The sequence below is a fragment of the Patella vulgata genome, chromosome 1 (genome assembly GCF_932274485.2).
Source record: "Patella vulgata chromosome 1, xgPatVulg1.2, whole genome shotgun sequence".
NCBI classification, from domain to species: Eukaryota; Metazoa; Mollusca; class Gastropoda; family Patellidae; genus Patella; species Patella vulgata.
This window is the reverse complement of record NC_065879.2, coordinates 64,349,497-64,371,599: the sequence shown is the minus strand read 5'-3', so window position 1 is coordinate 64,371,599 and position 22,103 is coordinate 64,349,497. Positions and strand designations below refer to the sequence as shown.

The 22,103-nt window shown below is 33.8% G+C and overlaps 2 protein-coding genes across 5 annotated transcripts in view; one reads left to right on the top strand and one right to left on the bottom strand.

Annotated features, from left to right (window-relative positions):
* Positions 1-22,103, bottom strand: part of LOC126824460 (neuroglian) — a 63,804-nt gene that overhangs the window by 20,092 nt on the left and 21,609 nt on the right. For 3 of the 4 annotated variants that reach the window (XM_050553728.2, XM_050553873.2, XM_050553795.2), the window contains exons 2-5: positions 21,804-21,888; positions 3,406-3,548; positions 2,734-2,842; positions 766-953 (exon numbers count right to left, since the gene is read on the bottom strand). In XM_050553728.2, coding sequence (XP_050409685.2) covers positions 766-953; positions 2,734-2,842; positions 3,406-3,478 — 370 coding nt within the window. In that variant the 5' untranslated portion in view covers positions 3,479-3,548; positions 21,804-21,888. Of the gene's footprint in view, positions 1-765; positions 954-2,733; positions 2,843-3,405; positions 3,549-9,789; positions 9,890-21,803; positions 21,889-22,103 lie in introns of those variants that run through there. The other variant, XM_050553950.2, reaches the window with a different exon arrangement.
* LOC130010857 (neuroglian-like) overlaps positions 1-22,103 on the top strand; it is a 92,482-nt gene that overhangs the window by 65,487 nt on the left and 4,892 nt on the right. The window lies entirely within an intron of this gene.

The following is a 22,103-nucleotide window of genomic DNA, read 5'->3' as shown; positions in this document are numbered from 1 at the left end:
TCGTTACATTACATGTATGTCGGATTACGCAGAGTGTCGGATTACTCAGTTTTCTTAAAACTTGAAGTATTATTATAACCTCGAAAACCGAAAATATTGTTATAATGTAGCTCCGAATCCCCAGAACGTTATTCCCGTCTATGTAGGTCGTGGAACTTTCTCGAAATCTGCTGTAAGTTGCTGCTGACATCTAATGTCAAGTCCGTTTGGGCATGCTTTGCAGGACGATCCCACATTTTGAACATAATATTGTATAATAATTCTTCTTCATCGCAGCAATTTTTATATCATGTCACCGTATTTGACATGACAAACTAAAATCAAATACCAAGCGCTCTCTTACAAGAGATTATAAAATTATCAAAGTAATCAACAAAGACGTACGCGAGTGAGTTTTAATCGCACCAATAATTGATTGGTGATTGCTTGTTAATCTTTTGTGGCTTCACACCCACCGATTGAAGGACGGATTATACAATGTTGAACCATGGAATTCATGTGACGGGCTGATTGATGTCTTAATTCGGAATATTCAGAATACGGATTACTCAAAGGTTTTTTGGCTGAAGTAATAAGGAAATATATCGGGACATAAAAATGATGTCAGATTTCACAGAATGTCTAGTATTCAGATGTCGGATGTGACAGAGTCCAATGTACTCTGGTTCATGCATAATATTGTCAGTACATGTTTAGTTGGTTTACGATAACCTTGGGGAGACATGCCACAATTAGTTTATTTTGACTAGATATAGATGTACTTACATGCCAAGTCGACTGTTATGACGGGTGACATGGATTTTATTGTTTTAGTTCCAATTTGATTAGAAGCGAAACATTGGTATTTTCCTATCTCTCTGCGAGATAAAGAGGCTATCTGCAGTTCACCAGTAATTGGATCTTGTTTTATATAGTCACTGACTATAGTCTGATCATCTTTCATCCATTCATATCTATAAATAAAAATAAAATCTTTCATTTGTCTAGGGTTAAACAATGTTGCTGAAACGTCTGAATTAAGTACATGTACATGTATGAGTCACCCGAGCAATCAAATTAATCAAGGATGAAAATTCAAGACAGTAATTACATGTATCAGAAATTGTTAAAAATCAGCAGGCTTCTTTATCTCATGAACATCAAAGTTAGGGCCATAACTCAAAACTAATTACAACGTATTTTAAATCATTGTCAATCAATAGGCTTCTTCGTCTCATGCATATAACTATATATATATATATATTTCAATTGGGTAATATATGTACCTTTAGTACCTTGAGCATCGACAATATTTTTCAAATTGATAAATTGTTACAATTCAATAGGATTTTTCATTTCATTAACATAAACACTGTATACAGTTCAAGTTAATTGGATGGTAACGTAAGCATCCACAACCAATAGTGTACAGGAATGACAGAAATATACTGAGCGCCATGGAAAACGCATCACTTTTTTTTCCCAAATATTTTATTACTAGGTGGTTTTGTATGTATAATATTATGCAATACTATGAACTATTGTTTCACACAATGCTCCCAAATGCAAAAAATATCGGCCCCTGTGCACAAAAAAAAGTGCACGAGATGCACATGAAAAACCCAATATTCACGTGCAGCATTGTGTGTGAGCCCTTTAAAAGCATGTTTTCAAATTAATGTGCAGTACATGAACTGTGAAACGTCAATCTGTCGTAATTTGTTGTTGGACGTGTGAAGGAATAGAGCTAGAGAAAATCAAAGGAATGAAGCCATTGGAAAGTCCCGGGCTGGCATGTCTACACATGCTATTGCCAGACACTTCAATTGTCATCAGTCCACTATTGTAAGGTTGGTGGAACGTGTTTGAGTTACTGGATCAACACATGACCGTCAACGTCCTGGTCCACAATGCGTTACAACCCAGGCTCAAGACCGCTACATCCGGGTCACTCATCTGCTTGACAGGTTCCGCCCAGTGACTCGAACAGGTGCAGCAGTCGTCAGAAGACAAGGACCAGTTTGTGCCAACCCCGTAAGACGTCGTGTAAGAGAAGTAGGACTCCGTGCACGATAACCTTATGTTGGAGCTATCCTCAGGGGTCATCACCGTCAGCGTCGTTTGATATGGGCTCAAGGACACCAAACATGGAGAAGAGTAGACTGGCAAAGTGTGCTCTTCAGTGATGAGAGTCGCTTTCATCTTTATCACGCTGATGGCCGTCAACGTGTGTGGAGACGTTTTGGGGAACGTCTTGAAGACTGCTGCGTCTTCGAAACGAATCGATGGGGAAGTGTAATGGTGTGGGGAGGTTTCACATTTCATCACTGGACTGCCCTACGCATTTGCAGGGGTCGCGTTAATGCTGTAGCCTACCGTGAAGATGGCTTGTGGAGGACACACGCGCTACTGATATCTGTGTCGTACTTTTGGTTTTGACCCCTCTGACTTTGTACCCTTGATTACAGATTAAACATCCATAAGTGTACAAATGTGTTGTTATTGATGTGTTCCCATTTGATTATTGCTCAAAATAAGAAGCAAAATAAATAAGATATGTTTACAGGATCATTTTGTTATACGAAAAACTAAGTGATGCGTTTTCCATGGCACTCAGTATATCACCACATATCAATAAATATACATGTAGATGTATAAAAATCAGAGACTAAATTACCAATGACAGACACCCCCCCCCCCCCTTATAGGTGTGCTTCACCAACTATATATTACATCTGTAAAAATTTCTCTTACTGAGCTTGAGGATTTGCTTCTGCTTGACATACTAATATCACTTCATCCTGGGCTTTGTAATATATTGTTTTCTCGACATCAGGTTCTGTAATCTTTGGAGGTAGAAGTCCTGTAATTGACAAACATTCACAAATTTACAAGTTAAATGGACATTACTAAACTACGTTAAAAATACATTAGAGCTTCACCATTTGAATTTGATTTACAGAATTTTACTCTTCTGAATGTTATTGGCTTCAATTTATAAACCCCCGCTCTAAAAACTATGCTTCAGTCAAGATGATGGCGGTCCACTCCTAAAAATATCAAATTGAATCAGATTTAATGTCTGTCAGCTAAAGCCATTTGGAGAGTAGGCCTAATATATAACAATTTTTGATTATGTCTACAATGCGAGGGGGTGAGGAATGAGTCCACCATCAGTGCAATATTTCTACGTATACCTTCTGCGAACTCCTATTGCACTATTAATTTCAATACAAAATCATGCTTTTGTTTGTCATCTAAAGAACAAGACACACTTCATTATTGATCCCACATTCTAAAGGTTCTAGACAGCCTACGCCAGGATTAAAACATATAATATTTTGGTTTGAGTGTTGTACATGTATTTATCGTAATCAAACAACCATATACACTTTTGTCCAGTAGAAAAGACAAATAAACACTTACTATTATTTTGTCCATAAGATATACAAAACATAATACTGAAAATTAATAACTGGTGCATTTTAATAATTGCCATCTCCTCTCACGTGCTGTTAAAAAGTCAACTAATACTGGAGTTATCGCGTCCTTAATACCACCTCAACAAACTGAAATAAAAAGAAATAAATCTAAATATTAATTGTTTTACAATGAATTGACATTATAGCATTCTTACAAGTTTAATTAAGAAGATCTGTCAATCACAGCCTACATGTGCATGTACCCAGCTTGATCTTGCTTTAACGCTATACATCTTATCAAGGCCTTTATGTAAATACCCTGATTATTACGGCACTAATTTGATTTGATATTCACCCAGCATGAGAACCTACATTTATCAGATTCCTTGATCATCACAAATACCAAGTCTCAGGCTTTCTAGTTAAAACGTTTGTTTAATATAAAGTTTTCCGGAAAGGTTGCTATATTTCATTTGAGTGTGTTACTGTCAAAACTGATCGGACAGGGAGAAAACATACATGTAGCTTAAGTTTGGAATTTCAAAGTAATCAGCAACGTACAGATGGGAGCTTGTCAGGCCTCTTAAATGCCTACAATCTGCAAAGTTGTTCATTATAAATTTAAAATCATTGTCAACAAATCCTATAAAGAAATGAAAATGAAATGAATGGGGTTTAACGTCCTACTCCGAACTGGGCTAATGAAGACGCCTATAAAGAGCTACATGTACATGTACGTAGTTAAAAATCTGTCAGGAAATCAGTGTAGCAATAAAAAATTGGAACGGAAAAACACTAATGTGAAATCAATTTGCAGTTCATGATCAGGAAATTTTAGAATTAAATAGGGTCCTTCCTTATGCCAAAATAAAAAGATAGGTTGCCTGGCAACAAAGCATTGAGCAGTTCACAAACGTTGTCAAACATTATTTCAGTTGTTGGTACATGTAATGAAAGCATATTACTAGACGCTAAAAACTGATAAAGAGTAACAAACCATGAAATATTTATCATTAGGAATTATTTGGCTTCTAGTTCTAACCCATGCTAACAGTTTCTAGTGCATCCACCTGATTTTTCAAAGTTATCAATGTACATAACTCTGGCAATAATCATCAGAAATTGTTGAAGATCAATAGGCTTCCACTTAAATGTAACTCTTGTACATGTAGTAATTTTTTGATAACTTTTGTCTTTAATAAGGGGGCCCACATGTTTTTTTGAAGTGATCAAGGACCATTACTTTGGCAGTAAATATTGGAAATTTGTTGGAAATCATTAGGCTTCTTTATTTCATGGCCTTGAAAACTGTGCGTAAATTTAAAGTTTATCAGATATTAATTTTAGCCTCTAGAGCCTCCAGAAGATTTTTCAAAGTGATCAAGGTCAATAACTCTGGCAGTAATTATCTGAAATTGGTGAAAATCACATAGCTTCCTTGCCTCATGACCCCAAACAATGTGTATAGTCAATAGGATATTGTTTGTGGGTGATGAAATATTTGTCTGGTGCGAGAAAGTCGGCCAAACCAGAAAGGAGTGATCTTTACAGGTTGGCGCCACATTTACCCCAAAACAGGAGAGACTTAAACCCAGTCAAAAGAGTTCTAGCACGAGTCACAGCTCCTAGCCAAGATATTGTCTGTAATCCCCAGGTGGAAGTAGATGTTAAATACAACGAACTACGACAACTACAGTGCTATAGAAAAGTGGGCTGGCTATAACAGGCTGACGGACAATAGTCATTTCCGTACTCTATCCAACATGGTTATATGCCTGCATATGTTTACATGTATATCCGAATGCTGACTATAACATCAGATAGTCAATAAATATATTTTATAAGTCTGGTAACATTGATGTAATAACACCAGCATGTAGCAGGGTTCAATTTAAGTGGTATCACATCCCAAAAGGCGATTCGAATCACCAAGCGATAGAAATATTTTATTGATTAGCCAAACTTCCATTCCAAGAGTCTGAAACGCGATTCATACAATCTGTAAGAAATATTTTTATTAGAATTTCATTGTTACATTAAATTCCATTGCTTTCTTTACACAAGTTCACTGAAATTTCCTTCTTTTTTATCTCCCAGATAGAAATTTTTAACTTTGTCAATAAGGACAATATGAATGGTAAATCAAACCATGCTACGTATACCCTATTGTACCATTGGTTGCTACATGTACATGTACAGTAACTGTAGCGTTACGTAACTACATGTACATGTACATCCCGAGTTATGTTATCGGTATCTTCCAGTGCAATACTATACTATGATTTTCTAATAGTATTCATGACTACCTAAAGCTTGTGATCTTGCTTATGGTACCTAGCTTGTACCCGTTAAATTGAAAATGTTGTCTAGTAAAAGACAAAGTATGGGGATAAAATTGGCCATGATTTATTCATGGATACATACAATGTAAGTATGATAAAGAATGTTAGTGGTTGGCATATGAGTTAGAAACTGGCGACATTGTCAAGTTATGAGCATGTTATGCTTGAAACATGAAAGTAAAATAAACGGTATACAGATGTTTCAAAAGCAACCCTTGGAAATCTAGTGCATATTAAATGAGAGGGACCACCAGCAAAAGAGTTTGAGTCAACTGTGTTGAAAAAAACTTTCGAAAATCAATACAACCAAATACATGACCTTCCAAAAAATAGATTTTGTCAATAAAGTGATTGATAAAAATTATTAATGTTGTTTATTACAAAGTTAAATTTTTGTGACATAATCAAAACAGCAGTGATCTTCATTTCTCAGGAAATGCTATTCAAATTTAGAATTGATTAGCCAAAAAGTTGGTCAAAAACATTTGCTATTCAAAAGTTTCAGTCTAAATTGAAGCCTGGCATGTAGATATTTAGCAGTATACCATGATGATTGTGGTGGTACAACGTACATGCCCATAGCAAATGTAGGTCTACAGTAGTTCAAATCCCTGTTTACAATAATTAGACTATTATTATAACACTTGGTGGCAATGAGCCTTAACCTTTTCCAGGCCAGGATAAAATTGTTAGTCACTCAAGCATGAATAAATGATTTGGGCTAATCTTGATATTGCCCTACGAAAGGAGACAAAATCAAAGTGATATCGTTTATAAATACCTGTAGCCTACATATACATGTACAAGGACGCACAGAAAGGATCAAAGGTCCAAGCCTAATAATGACCCATGCAAAGAAATGTGTACCAGGAAATGTTCCATTCTAAGACCGGATAGCTTTTACACTACCAAAATGTTACTGTGCAACACCCAGAACCGTACAGAGACCACCTCACTGCAGTGGTCCAGATTTGCACAGTTCTCAGTACGTCATGCTTATATTCGACCCGTTTACACTACAAAACAAGCGGTTGTCATGCATGATACATCTATGCCCACATTTTAAAAGTGATGGACAGAGAACAAGCTAAAAAAAGAGGCCATAATCCAGGATATTACAATCTGACATACATCACAATATACGTCCACATGAAAATGTGAGCATACAAAAATTAACTACCGGTATTCAGTTCTCGGCATAGTTCCTGGCATGTAAACAGGCTGTTTAGAGTATGATTATGGAGTTTTACACAGTTCAGATTTTGAACATATAAAAGTTTTATTGTCTGTAGGGCATGTTATGAAATTGTCAATTCATCATACATGTATCTTTGTACATTTACATACATGTACCGACAGAATTCAAACCATTTTTGGACTGATATTCCTGTTAGAGATTCCACTTTCACAGTATTGTAGTCACAGTATTGTAGTTTACAATACAAGTGATCAACAATCCCTCAAATGATGTTCATGTATAGATGCTTTAACAGTAATACAATTTAAGAAGTAGCCAGCAGTTGTTGATACATATGTACCTACTAGTTACCATCTATATTTCTGCTGATCCTAGACAATATAGCCACAGTACCATATATATTTACCGTAATGATATAGATTATTTCTATCAAGTAAGGCTAATGGAATTTCAAGAATGCAGTCTTTATAGATTATAAATATTGACTTGTTCAATACATCTAAAATTTATAAGAAATGTAACCACTATTATAGAGAAATACCAGATACTAGGATTCTGTTGGCATAATTACATGAACATACATATCACACATCTTGTTTCAACAATGTCTATGGAAAATATTGCAATGGAAATTTATATCATCACTAACTGATTAAAATCAGATGTCGATTACCTTTCGAGAAAGAAATTATATCTCAATGATTTTAAAACGACATTTCATTCACAAATAAATACTTCATGTATTAATAAATACCGGGTATGTGTTAGACTGTAATTAAATGTAAAAACAGTTTGGAAACCGGTTCGATTGGGGTTGATCTAGACTTGATCCTTAGGCCTATACGGAAAAGACCACTTTGAATGCAGCTTACATTTACAGTACTTCAGAAACAAATTAATAAAATCTCCTGAACTAGCATCGCAGATCTTCCCCATGCATCATAATCACAAAACTCTAAAATTCTAATTAAATATGAAATTAGTGAAACTAATTTGATTTGTTTCCCATAGTAGTTCAACAAAACTGTTGGAAGTTCCATGGTTTGACCTTTCTCCCACTAGGTGGCGACCTCCACTGTCAATCATTCATGCTGATTGACAGTTCAATAAAGAGATAAGGGGACATAACTCACAATAAAAATCGTAAATGTCATGATTGTAACATTAATATTTATAAACGTCCAACTGTGAGAAAGTTTCAAATAGGTCATACAAATTCTCACTTAACAAACGGGAAAAAAAATTGATACTAGTATTATTACATGTACAGTACATATAAGTTCTACCCTAAAGCTATTGGAAAATTCCTTAAAGTACATGTACATGTCAGAGGTTGACGTACTCATAACTCAACTGATTCCCCGGTTGTACGTAACAAGGAGTAGGGTCGTCTGTCCAACCTCGTGGGTTTTATCCCGGGTCCTCCAGTTTCCTCCTACTGCTAAAGACCCCTACGCGGAAGCGAATTATTGAAATGAAATTGAACCATATGTTAGTCCTTAAATGACCTAGTTTGTGTTGAGTGGACGTTAAACCCCATTTTTCTCTCCCTCTCACAACTCAACTTCATGATGAAAATCAATGATGTAAAGCAGTATTTTATAGATCACATTAATCAGAGCAAAATCTGTCTATTGCTGGTCTTTTGGCTCAAATGTTATATTATTTATTTTATTTACATGACCAACCTATAGACGACTCGCTAGAACATCGGATCGCTAAGATATTCAGTGGATTAGATATATGGATATCAGTCACACAGTCGACTGCTGATTGAACTACTGAAAATTGAGACTTTGTTTATTATGTCAATTGAATTTCAAACAGTTATATTTTTGCTCAATCTATCAATATTTCATTATCTATTTTTAAAATATTATAGTAATATAACAACGATCATGTCTCTGTGCATCTTTAAAGGAGAGATCCCAGATCTGAAACTCTGTTATACATTGAGCTGTTGTTGAAGGGAGATTAGTTTGTTATATTTAAGAGGAGATACATGTATTTATAAGGAGGCAAAAAAGGTAGGACTTATGAGTGTTCAACACGGTCGGTTGACTTTGAATGAGTAATTTTTCTACCAGCTCAACCGTGACATACTGATACCCTAAATACTATCAAATAGCTGTTGGAAAATAGTTCATGTATTTAAAACAACGCTGTCTCACAGAAAAGTAGTCCATGCTAAATCTAAATTTCACAAAACCTACATGTATATGTATATGACCACTGTACTAAGCTCTAAAAGTAAAAAATATCAACAGATTTCAAATGTGAAAATTCAATAGGGTATAAAAATAACACATACTGTACCTTAAAGATTCAATATGATAAAAAATATATTAGACACTTAAACACACTGTCTAAATCTTCAATGAACTCATAGTGAGACACAATGATGTTCTATCTAAAAGATAATGACTCACAATTTCATCAATTTCTCAATATTTCCTATAATACAATCTGTTTCCTTACAATAAACAAAACAAGAAAAAGAGAAATTCACTGTAAAGCTCACATTACTGGAGTAATGTTTCCTTCAAAATGAATCATATACCGGTAGTTTCTTTCAGCTGAAATTAATGTAATAAAAATATTTCCTTTTGACATCAGAAATCTAACCAAGACAAGTCCACCAAATATTATCATTATCCAAATGACTAGATATCCACAATTAGATCATGTTGCCTGTGTTCATAGAACACTTACCAGATTTCACATTGTTAAAGTAGAATATCCCCAAAACACAGTAACAAATGAAATGGGTACAGGACATGTATGATTCAACACAGTACAGTAGAAATATCCAATTTTAATTTAAACCAGTAAAAACCTGTAAATTTACCTGTAAATTCCTATGGATATTCCAAATAATATATACAAAGATACTCTAACTGAAGTTTTACTAGTAACTGACCGAGCTGCCTTCAGGGCACAGCCACCAACACTATGATTAAACACATTGTAAAGATGACCTCATTAGGTACAGAGAGCTGGGTGAGGGAAATACCTGAGTGAATAGGTTATCACATAGTGTGGAGTGTATATCATACACTAGGACAATCCTATAAACACCGACAATTACACAGTCACAAATACATATCATAAATATAGATTGTCAATAGCATTGCATCCGGAAAGATATAAAATATATTATATTCAATTGACATTTTGTACAGTCAGTGTATTACATGTATAATTCATCAATTATTCTGGAGAGTATATAATTCTGAGCTCTTTAAAAGGACATTGCACCTCGGCTAAATTTTGTTATTGGTTTCATGACTAAAAGTACACATAAACATATATCTTATGTCTCTATCATAAATTTGATAGATCAAGATGATTTCATTGTAATGGTGATTGAATATAGAATAGAATGGAATGGGACAGACATATTATGGTAATTTCAATTTCTATGGTGTTATACATTGTATGTGTGCAATGCATGAATTTTGCTCAGACAGTGGTGTGATGACTTAATCTTCAGAATTCCAACTGCAAAAGGCTGTTTTAGGTGAACAATAATGCAATGTATATGTACACTCGTTGATTTGTTTTTTTTAAAACAAGAAACACCCTGGTAAAGCCATAATTTTAGGCATTGCATGTATTTACTATATGTAAATGCAGTTTCCAAAAATAATGCAGATGGCACTCAATAACATATTCATGGAATCAGCTTGTAATTAGTTTTCTCCTCAATGGAAAGGTAATAATTATACAACTATTACTACTTTTTGTTAATGATTCAACAAGCAATACAGCAATAGTATATATATACATGTATGTACATGTAGGAGGGATTTAGGATAGCCCACCCACACAATTTTACATCGTGTTGCAAGTTTAAAAAATAAAACATTGACTAATGGGTTAATCTGATTCATTATTTTGATTCTGATTTCTGTTCCCATTTTGCCAGGTGATTATCAAAGCTTCCAAATATTGCAATTCTGTCCGTTTTTACGATGCCATGCTTGTAGATGTATGTGACAAGGAGTAGGGTTTCCTGTCCTAACTTGTTTTGTCTAAAGACCCAGATATGTAAGTGAATTATTGAAATAGATACAAAGTCAGTCCAAAAAGTTTTTAATTAATTTTCTTTTACTTGTTAACCAGTAAACCCCACCCAGCCCTGCTAACAAGCACTATTTTAGAGATGCATTATGTAAGATTTAGATACAGAGCTGGCGGTTCTTGCTACAATAATTCAAAAATAGATAATGCAAAATGAATATATAGAAAATACCATTCTAATAACTTTATTCTGAGCAAAAATATCACAGTTTTGAGTTCTGACAAGATGTGGCATTGATTGTTTAATATCGTAACAACAGTACTTAATCATTTGAAACTTAGCATTGCTTCACAATTTCTAAATTAAATCATTAAATGGCCGAAGCATTCTAATCTACATGTACTTAAAATGGAGCAATTCAAAAGCCTAGAGAGTTGATTACAGGCTTGCACAGTAATAAATGTTTAAATAATAGTTTATATAACATTTCAAACCAAAATAAAGACCTGCGGATAGGCAGATTTAGCTCTTACATAATGCATCTTTACACAAAACTGAACTACATGTATCAAAGGTCTAAATCTAAATACACCAATACCAGTTTTAAAACAAATCAAATTTTTTCTTTAACTTTTGTGCAGTCCAATGATTATAGGAGACATGCCTGACAACAAAGATATGTAAATTTCAAATCCACTGTTTGCATGTATTGTAGGAGTTGTCTAACAACTAAAACCATAGAAATTACCTCTTTATGTTTTAAAAGTTTGATAAATAAGCCCTTGAAACAGTTGTAACTCAGTCTAGGATGTTTTGACATTGAGCAGAGATAAAGTTTTAGCTTTCTCTCAAGTACCAGTAATATAAGCTTTTAAAACCCACTCATTTTATTAGTCATACCTTGTAATTTTTAAATTTTGCTAGCAATGCCCTGTCCAAATGGAATGACTTATTAACATTACAATTTTGACATGTGCACTGCCGAGGAGATTTCTGACAAGCATTTTCAAAGATTCTTTCATGTGCACATTAATGTACATTAATCCAAACATACAGACACATTCTCCAGGTTAGCTCATGACCAAAGACAAACTGGGGACATTTTAGCCAAGACAGCTCATCATATTGTAGGACTGTAGTTCATGGGGACTGCCACAGCTACATGTATTCACTAGACTTACATGTACCCGAAAACCTCAAATCATGCTTGTCACTTTGTTCAAGACACAATTAAGAACTTCTCTATAAATGCTATAAACATAACTTTGTTTGTCTAAGTGCTATGAGCATGACACAAAGTGGAGTTAGCGGTATATAAATGGACTTATTATTATCTGCACAACACTACATGTAACAACAAATTTAATCTGATAATCTTCTACAACATAATAGAAAGCATTGGTCGCTTCCAAAATGATAGCCTTTTCCCCAGATGTTAGAAATGGCAGTATTTTTTTTATTCAAATTGAGTTAATTTAATTTTATGTTAGCTGGTTTGTTTACATGGACCTCATAACCAGGTGTGAAAGGTCAACACCTAGGGGCCAAAGGTCAGGGCCTTATAGACACAATATGTCAGGGGATCTACTGTATTTATTGGCAGCCTCTTTATCACTTTATTTTAGTAGATAATAAAGGGGGTTGAAGCAACATTACATAATGATTGTAACACCTAGTAATTACAGATTGTTAACGGATAATTATTTTATCTCCTTAGTGACCCTTAGGGGCAACCTGTCAGCTATATTTATGGTTATCTAATGATCACAAGGAAGTCTTACACCTTGATAGGTACTGGCCACGTACATGTAGTCTTGCTTAAACAGACTTTAAAATGCAATAGCTAACATTATCAAGTGTTAAATCTGTCTAATCTAGACTACTTGATTAAGTAATTAATTTGAGTGAATCAAGTAAGAAAACATAAATAAACCATTATATTTAATCAATAGTAAGAGAAAATTTATATTTACTAACTTAGGCTAGACACTTGGGTAAACAATAGCTTGTGGGGCAACAGGATTGAGAAAAGACTTAAAACCATTGTCTTGTTCCTTTATGGTAGCATACATGTAAACCATACCCAGAAGCTAAAATTTTAGCCAGACACAAAATTTTAATCTTTAACTTGGACTAGACACTTGCATAAACAATAATTAATTTATTCAAACAGTTCATTCTGATATAAAAAAAATGTTTACACAGCAAAATTATACACCTGTATTCATAATCTTCGGAGAGAAAAGTTTAGTCATACAACAATTATACCATCAAGCATTAGTCTACTACACATCAACACAGAGTTTTCACACATTATCAATTGGTGAAACATGGATACAAATACACACTCCACATTAACAATACCTGGACATGCATGACTAACAATATTACAAATTAATTCACTAACTTTATGGTTTTGCAGCTAAATAATTAATAAAAATAATACATTAAAACAGAATAAACTTAGTCGGTGGTCATTTGTTACTGCAGGTAAATCTATTATTTTTTTTTGTAGTAATCTACAAAGTGACTTTGAAAACCCTGAACAAATAGAAAAGAATGGGGTTTCATGTCGGTCATTACAGTATTTCAATCATTTTAGGACGGTTGTTATTTCTATGGTTACATGTTCATTGTACATGTGCAATGTCCCCTCTATGATTTCTAACTATCGACTATTTGGTGGTCTACACAAATATTAAAGGATGTGATATATTATAGAACTGTCTTTTTGGTCATATTTGCCAGTTGTTTTTACGAAAGTCACTTGAAATAAACACTCAAATCCCCCGCTACCCTCCCTGCCGAAAAAAAAACTCCAACAAAACTTTAATTACTCCCTACGTAAATTTACTATGACCAGGGAAAATAAGAGTATGGATATGGCTTTAAACTGAATTTTCCCTTGCTCCAATGTACATACATGTACATGTAGACGTATGAGCCAGGGGGGGCAGCTGCCCCCCTAACTTTCGGGCAAGCTGACTTTTCGGGCAGATGGGTAAAGTGAAAAAAAATTTTTATTTCATCTACTTGGCAAAATAAAATGCCCGTAATCTAATAAACACTAATTTTACGGGCTGGAATAGCAGTAAAACGTGTTTGCGGCCGTCAAATATTCCAAAATTTTTCTTGGGGGGTCCTTACAAGGTCAGCTCCGTTTCTTTGCGTCTCGAAGAAAACCGGCGCCGCTGTCTGTAAACCTGAAATTTTTTCGGGCATTTCTAGTTTTGCTTCCCTGTCACCGAGCCCTAATAAAACACTAATTTTACTTATCTTTTAATTGAATACCACGAATTTGTACTGAGTTGACTATGGATTAAAACATTTTGTCTGGAGCCACTTTACTTTGTGCGACATTTTTCGGGCATCGATTATTATTTGTGAATGCAGCTCCAACAGTCTGATTGAATGGTTGGAATTCAAAATGGGATTTAGGTTACAAATTTAGGACCAAATTGAAGTTGCTGTATTCAGAGGCTGGAATAGCAGGAAAACGCGTTTGCGGCAGTTAAATTTTCTGCTAACGGCCCAGTTTACAGCCGTCAAATATTCCAAAATTTTCTTTTGGGGGGGGGGGGGGGTGTGTGTGTCCACGCAAGGTAAGCTCTCGACGCCGCTGTCTGTAAACCCAAAATTTTTTCAGGGACTTTGGGTTCTGCCCCCCTATCTCTCATCGAGCCTGTACGCCTATGCCAATGCATGTATGTTAGTAATGTTACATGTCAAATTAACTACATGCATTTTTAAAATAATCCAATGCTATCTTAATGCCATCCATTTTTCTTTGTTTAAAGATTTCTTCTATTAGAGTTAAAATTAGTATCTAGTTGTCATACAGGTATAATTTGACTGCAGGCTGATTTCTGTTTAGAATTTGTTTTAATTTAATCAATATTGATCAATGAATATTCAACAACAAATTCAAAATGAGCAATAACGTCTGTAATAGAATGAAATGAACTTTTATCTCTGATTTATTACTGATTATTAATCTATATCATTTTGAAGTTGTGATGTATATAAAATTTTCTATATTAAAAAATTTGTTTATTAAAGTCTCTGATCATAATTTGATCGAATTTTAATCTCTTGCTAACTACAATCTCTAAAACAAATATCAGTCCAAAACAGTCTCAATTTCATCCAGTTAAGTAATCAAAAAGAAATGAAATGAAATGGGGTGTAAAATCCAACTGTACTGCTCAGACAGTGTGTCGGCGCCGGGGGGCATTAATCTGGTCTGCCCTCTGTTTGCCCCCCCAATAATTTAAGAAAATAAAAAAAGTATTTGTGATACGTTTCGGTAATCAATAAATCCCACATCCCCACTCAGTCATAAACTTGCATGTTGTAGAGCATTTCCGACAGTCTATTTTTCAAAATTTTCTTGGCGAGGTCCCCAATGGACTCGCTACTTTGGCGCTCACAAGGGGAATTCGTTGAGGTTCGCAAGTCCGCTCGTTTGACATTTTGTTCTCTTGTCGGATAAACTAGTGAACAGGTGACGGACGGTATCTGGTCAGATCTATTTATCTCGACTATCGGTGCCTGACAGAATACTGTAAAATGATACACAATAACGTCCTGTATTAGGTTCAAACAGACTGAGACATTTCTCTTAATTATTTATTGGAATCAAATTAATAATGAATAAACGACTAGATTTCAAAACCAGTTTCACATGTCCATATAAATAATTCCTAATTAGAAAAGATCAACGACCTTCAGGAGATATGTTAACCTTCACTTAATAAACTACGTTGTACATGTAGGTCACTTTGAGACTAACATATAAATTTAAGTCACAGCAAAATGAAGGGACCAAAAGTGATAATATAGATTAAAGGCCAAATATTCCATAAAAAAGTAGATAAATATATACAGCCTTCTGAAGTTCACATCATTGTCTATTAATTTTACACCTTGTCTTAGTCATTTTAGTCTACATGTACAGTATCTAACCTATAGATAGGATTTATAATAATTGTTTTTAAATTGAATAAGTATTCTGCAAAGACCTTTGCTAATGAATTTAGAGCAAAATATTACATGTTTTGCCTCAAAAGAACGCACATTGCAAGTAAAATGTTGACCAGCTGTCAAATTTAGCTGCTGTCTTTTCAGAAAGGACAGACAGACATCTAGCCGATAACTGGTGAAATACTTTTTAAAATTCCTTAAAGAAAATCAAAAAAGTAATCCCGAGAGGACAACAGTTCATTTAAAAATTTATTATTCATGTTCCGAGACATCGCATGAGAATTTAGATCCGACAAACTTAATGGAAATCAGTGTACAATGAAATTAACCAATCAAATACTAATGTCAAGTATCTTCTGGCTGGCCTGTATTTGCTGCGATACAGTGTGATTTAATTACCAATTTTTCACCAGCTGTGAACATGCTCTCATACAGATAGCATTCAATGACAACTTCATAGTTAAACAACTGATATTTCTGTCCTCAAAATATATAGATAAATCCAGAGTGCTACCGATTTTATGTTCCAGTGTCAACACAAAAGGCATGTACATGTACAGAGTCATAAAAATTTAACATGAACTAATTTTGTCTAAAATCCAGATCCCCATTATTGTAATTCATAATTTCTCTTAAAAGCTTTTAAAGCAACAATAACACCAGAAATTAGCAAATGTTACCAAAATTATTTCAGAACAGCTGACAAAATCATTTAAAAATTCCTCTTAAAAGCTTTGGAGGTAAAGATTGACATTGTTTTAGTGATTTGCCGCAGGGTAAACTTCGGACAAGCGTAATTATATTAAATTACAGTCCACTAAAACAAATCTAAAACATTTTCCGGGAGAACTGGTCAGAAAATTGGACAATTATAAAAATGGTGGTCCATAAGATTTTTCAGTTACTATGACAACTCTTATTAAATCTCTGTGATTGTTAAGTGGTCTCAGAAACAGAATTGTCACTTCATGATGCTTTGATTGGTCCTCTTCTACAATGATACGTATGTATTCGTCAGCTTTTAGTGAGACTAAAAATTCGCAATACGAAAAACCCGACCAGGCAAGAATAAGCAGAAACACAAAATTCTAACACTAGGATCAAGATAAAACTCAGATTTAAGTAAACCTAAGCAATGGATTGGGTTGATATGGTGTCTTGTTTCCATCACAAATTACTTATTTCAGTTTAACTTTTAGCTTACTGTATCAACAGTGAACACAAGATACAGTTTATGCATATACATTTTAAGGTAATATAATGTAAACAGAGCATTATTATATAATTTTCTTTACATGTACATGTACACTGTATACTGATGACAAATGGTCATCCCACAAAACAAAACACTTTTCCTACATTTCTTAAAACAATTCCCCCAGTTTTTATAGAAGAATCTTTGTTGGAATTTTCCCTTGAAATAATAAGGCATGAGTCATATTAAATTATTTTATCATTATCAACTGGACCCACCGACCCAACCCTCCTGAAGAATTAAAATGGCTTCTTTCTTCAACTAAAGAAGCCATTGACAAGACGTCTGTCAGTTTTATCACAAGAGTCTTGTCCAGATTTATTTCAAGATTTCATCAGCTCTCTGTCAGCCTGCCCAGATTGTAAAAAAGACAAAGAAATTTTTCAATTAAATGGTGTGTCTTCAAAAATTAGTTTGGAGTTGTACTCCATTTATATGATGTGGAAAATGAAAATAATTGGCCTTAACATCTCGTCAACATAATACACAATTTAAGACTGACCTCCAGTACATGGACAAGAAATATTTATTTTCTATGGTTCAATTTATTGATTCCAAGAATCATTATTTATTTCGGGCACTGTCTTTTACACCTAGGCCTACTGCTCTTTTGTCAGACTTTTTAACAAGAGGCTTTCAATGTGTATATTTTTATATACATTTATCTTAGGGACCCATCAAGCGTAAATCAGACAGTGGGATTAAACTACATGGAAGTGAAGGCTGTATTAGAGGGTACACTTTGTGCATAAGCCCTCAAGTTATAGTTTATATTGTCATGTTCATTGTACATCTATCTACAGAATACAGGGAGAGCGATGTGGGTATGGGAGGAGGAGAATTTTGGGCAGCAAATTTGAAAAAGTTACAAGAATTCTTGCATGCTGAAAGGTTCTTAAGAGAATGAACAGAGAAAATCTTGTTCACTTGGGTTCTGGATTTAAACTTCCCCGGAAACTAACCCGATTGCCTGACAAAATAGATAAATCTCTAAGATATTTATAATTAATGAGCTATTTTACAGAAGTTAAAATCCCAATTAGCAGCTGACAATAGGATAACAGCTACAGTAATATTATTACCAATGTATTGATTTGATATCAACCAGTTGTTCCATTATTCATCATTACTCCCTCCTCTTATACTGACAATTGGAAAAGAATAGAATGAGGCTTAACTTCTCATCAACAAAAAATTTCAGTCATTTTATGACAACCATATCGTAATTTTTCTTTCTATGTTTATGCGTGCAATAGAAGAGGAATTTGCTCCGTTTCATATAGGGGCGTTTCTAACTTTAAACTATTCTGATCAAGTCAGCATATTGAAACACAATGATTGCAATGATTTTTATAAATGTTCAATACAGTGACAAGATAATAAATAATATGTTATTGACACACCATATTTTCTACAGTAATGACAATAAAGTTATAATATGTAAATACTAGAACCTGATGATAATCACTGACTCTTTTACTCTATCAATATTGACTGGAGGATAAATTACAGATTCATCTATAACAATATTATTAGTTTTATCTGATTAATAAACACAAGTACATATTATCAGAAATAAGATGAAATATAATGTCCTACTTGCATGTGTCTGTACCCACCGGTCTAACAAGACAACATGATGACATAATTCATCTAATCAATGAATTACATGTACATGTACATATACTATTCCAAGTACATGTACATGTACCCCAGAGAACTTTCTCTGTAAACATCAGGATCAAACTCCACCATACCTCCTAATTAGTGAGCCAGCACCTTACTCACTGAGCCCCCATGGCTCCCAAATCATGCCGGTATTCCAGCATTTACAGGCAGACATATAAATCAACAGTATTTGATCTTATTTTTCTAGTTTCAGTACATCTTGGCATTGTTCTTACCATCATAAATCTGGGTCTATATTCCAATATGTTCACTGATTATATAAACTATATTGGAATACCATTAAAATTTCTAGAATCAGTGAATTACGTTATGATGTATATTGTTTAACAATAAAATGTAAATGTATGCAATATGCATATAAATTATTTCAACTACATGTATCTGCTACATAATTGAAATAGAAATACCTTAATTTTATTCAATACAGTAAACCATTCAGATAATATACAACATCTACATATAGGTCTACTGTACATGCATCAATTATTTAAAATATGTGCTAAAATACCATCTTTAATTGAAACTGGGAATCCAGACAAAACATGGATAACTGATTAATCTAAATGTAGACAATTTTAAATAACCGTATACTGAGATGATATAATACAAATCTTGACCTTACATGTACATGTAGGACTCTCCAATTACTATATGTAGCCACATTATGATTATGTTGGTTATATATGTAATTTGTGTATTATGCAATAGATGTCATTTATTTCGTTTTAAAATCAATATGGTTTACCAATAGAGTTTTCAGACACATGAAGGCTGTGTTTACACACATTTACCAATAGTGTCGATCATCCTGACTACCAGAAACATACAAGTCAATTAGAGATGTATTTGTTGCATTAAAATTTGTATGATTGTTTCACAGTTCCTGACCATACATGTACATGAAGTAAAATATGATGTTAAAATAGTCACCATGATCTGATGCCTTCATATTATCTTTTTCAAATTAAAGCTCTTCGACAATGAAAAAATATTAAATTTAAAGCGGAATTAGGTAAGATTAGATAAAGCAAAGAGCTGGGAGTTCTTGCTATAATAGTTAAAAAATAGATAATGATGAGAGAATATGCTGAAAATTTCAGTTAACTCTTGTGCGGACACATCACATGAAAAACATTGTCGGCAACAAGGGGTAATCCAAGACCCCAGACATAAATTGGTTTTTGGATGCATAATTTTATTCAAATACGATCAAACTACAGCTTCATATAAAGACTGAATGATAATCAAAGTAAAAAAAAAAATATTTGAGGTACATGTATTAAGGGTGAACACATGAATTATCAGGTATTTTTGAAACCATAAAAATGTACAAATAACTTAATTTTCATTTCCATGTAGAATCGTCTTTTCACGGGATTAGTAGAGTACCTAGATTTTTTTTCAGATCTAGATTACTAGAATTACCAACACAATATCATCAGTAAGAAAGATTCCAAATACAAAGCTAGCAGTGAGCACAGAACAGATTGGACACTTATAACCAGCCAAATGTTTAAAGGCTCAATACCACTCTTGTTGTACATGTAACAAAATAATATGTCCCAATCTTTATTCTAGTCAATAAATTGTACTATTTTACAATATTCCATTTAATTGATGATACAAATTTCATCTTACACACCTAATTTAAAAAATTGGAAAAAATCAACTAAATGATTTGAAAAGTCTAATGTAAACCTTTTCAAATGTGACTTGGATTTAAACATATTTTCGAACCCTCTGGACAAGCAAAATAGGATGTAATGGATAATTTACACAACAGTTAGGACACATAAACATCTAATACTTAGAATAAGGTTATTATTTTTTTTCTGGAGCCGTCAAGCCAGCAAGAGTGTTATTGTCCCTTTAAAGGAAAAGGGAGGTCCACAAGACCTCTTGTTTTCGATAATCCAATACTCTTAATTTCTTGTCAAATGGTGAATGTTGCCACTGCCTCATTTCCATTCTATTTGCAGCATTATACATGTACCTGATGTTAAGGATACGGTTGTGAGGTCCCGAAATACACCTTGTATATGCACAAGGGTTAAATTACTTTACTCTGATGTATACATGTGGCCTAGCCTTGATTGTCATTACTACCGCTGTTACAATAACCTAGCCTCGATTGTCCATCTTTACGGTAACTTCTTCAACCACAAAATGTATTAAATCTACTTAAATAAATCATAGCCACCCAATAACTTCGAGAGATGATTATGGTCTTGGTAAGTTAATTAATGTCTAATTAATAATTTAGATAACATTTCAGGCCTAAAGAAAGACCTGCAATAGGCAGAATTAAAGTTTTCTTTTTACGATTTAATTCCAGAAAGTTTATACCCTAGGGCATGTTGACTCTCATCCTAATAATGAAGCCAGTCATATAATAACCCACCTTACTAATGAATGACTGTGACAGTCCAGTTAGGTCATATATTCTAATGATGATTAATGCTGAAAATTCATATATTACACAATAGTAAATGATTATTACATGTTAAATATTTCTGCATCATAATCAATATTCTACACATTCATGTCCTGTCATCTTAAAATATTCCTAACTTTTCATTTTGAGATTTAATTTTTAGGTGACCGAAATCAAAAAGGGGCACTCAAGGCGAATTTTCAAAAACCAGTGATCACAGAATAGGCAAAGTTTGAATTTGCTAAAAAAAAACAAAAAACACCCCCCCCCCCCCCTCCCACCAAAAAACATTTCATTTCAACAAACATGTATGTAGTAAACAATTCGGAAATGCTGTGGTCTACGGACATGTACATTTGTACAGTACATGTCTCAGAGGTTCTAGAAAAAAAAGCATACCCTGCCCAATGCCAGAAACTTGTCACTTCTTAATGTATAAGTAACTGAGGAATGTCAGTTGTATATATTTGTTCTTACCTTTAATCAATACAGGTGATAATTACTCCTTGTTAATCCTGTAATCTTGTCCACATTAATCCACTGTTTTATTGTCCACCAAATACTGTAAATGAATAAATATAAACCATTTAAAATAACAATACCATTTATACCATTACTAATAATGTTCCATTACAGTTTCGATAATCAGTTTTACATCAAAACCTGTGAATAAACCCAAAGTATAAGTATTTCATTCTAGCTGTGGTAAAAATATATGATCAAAATAACAGACAGTGCTGATTCCACAAACCAAACAATTCAACAGTGGGAAATACA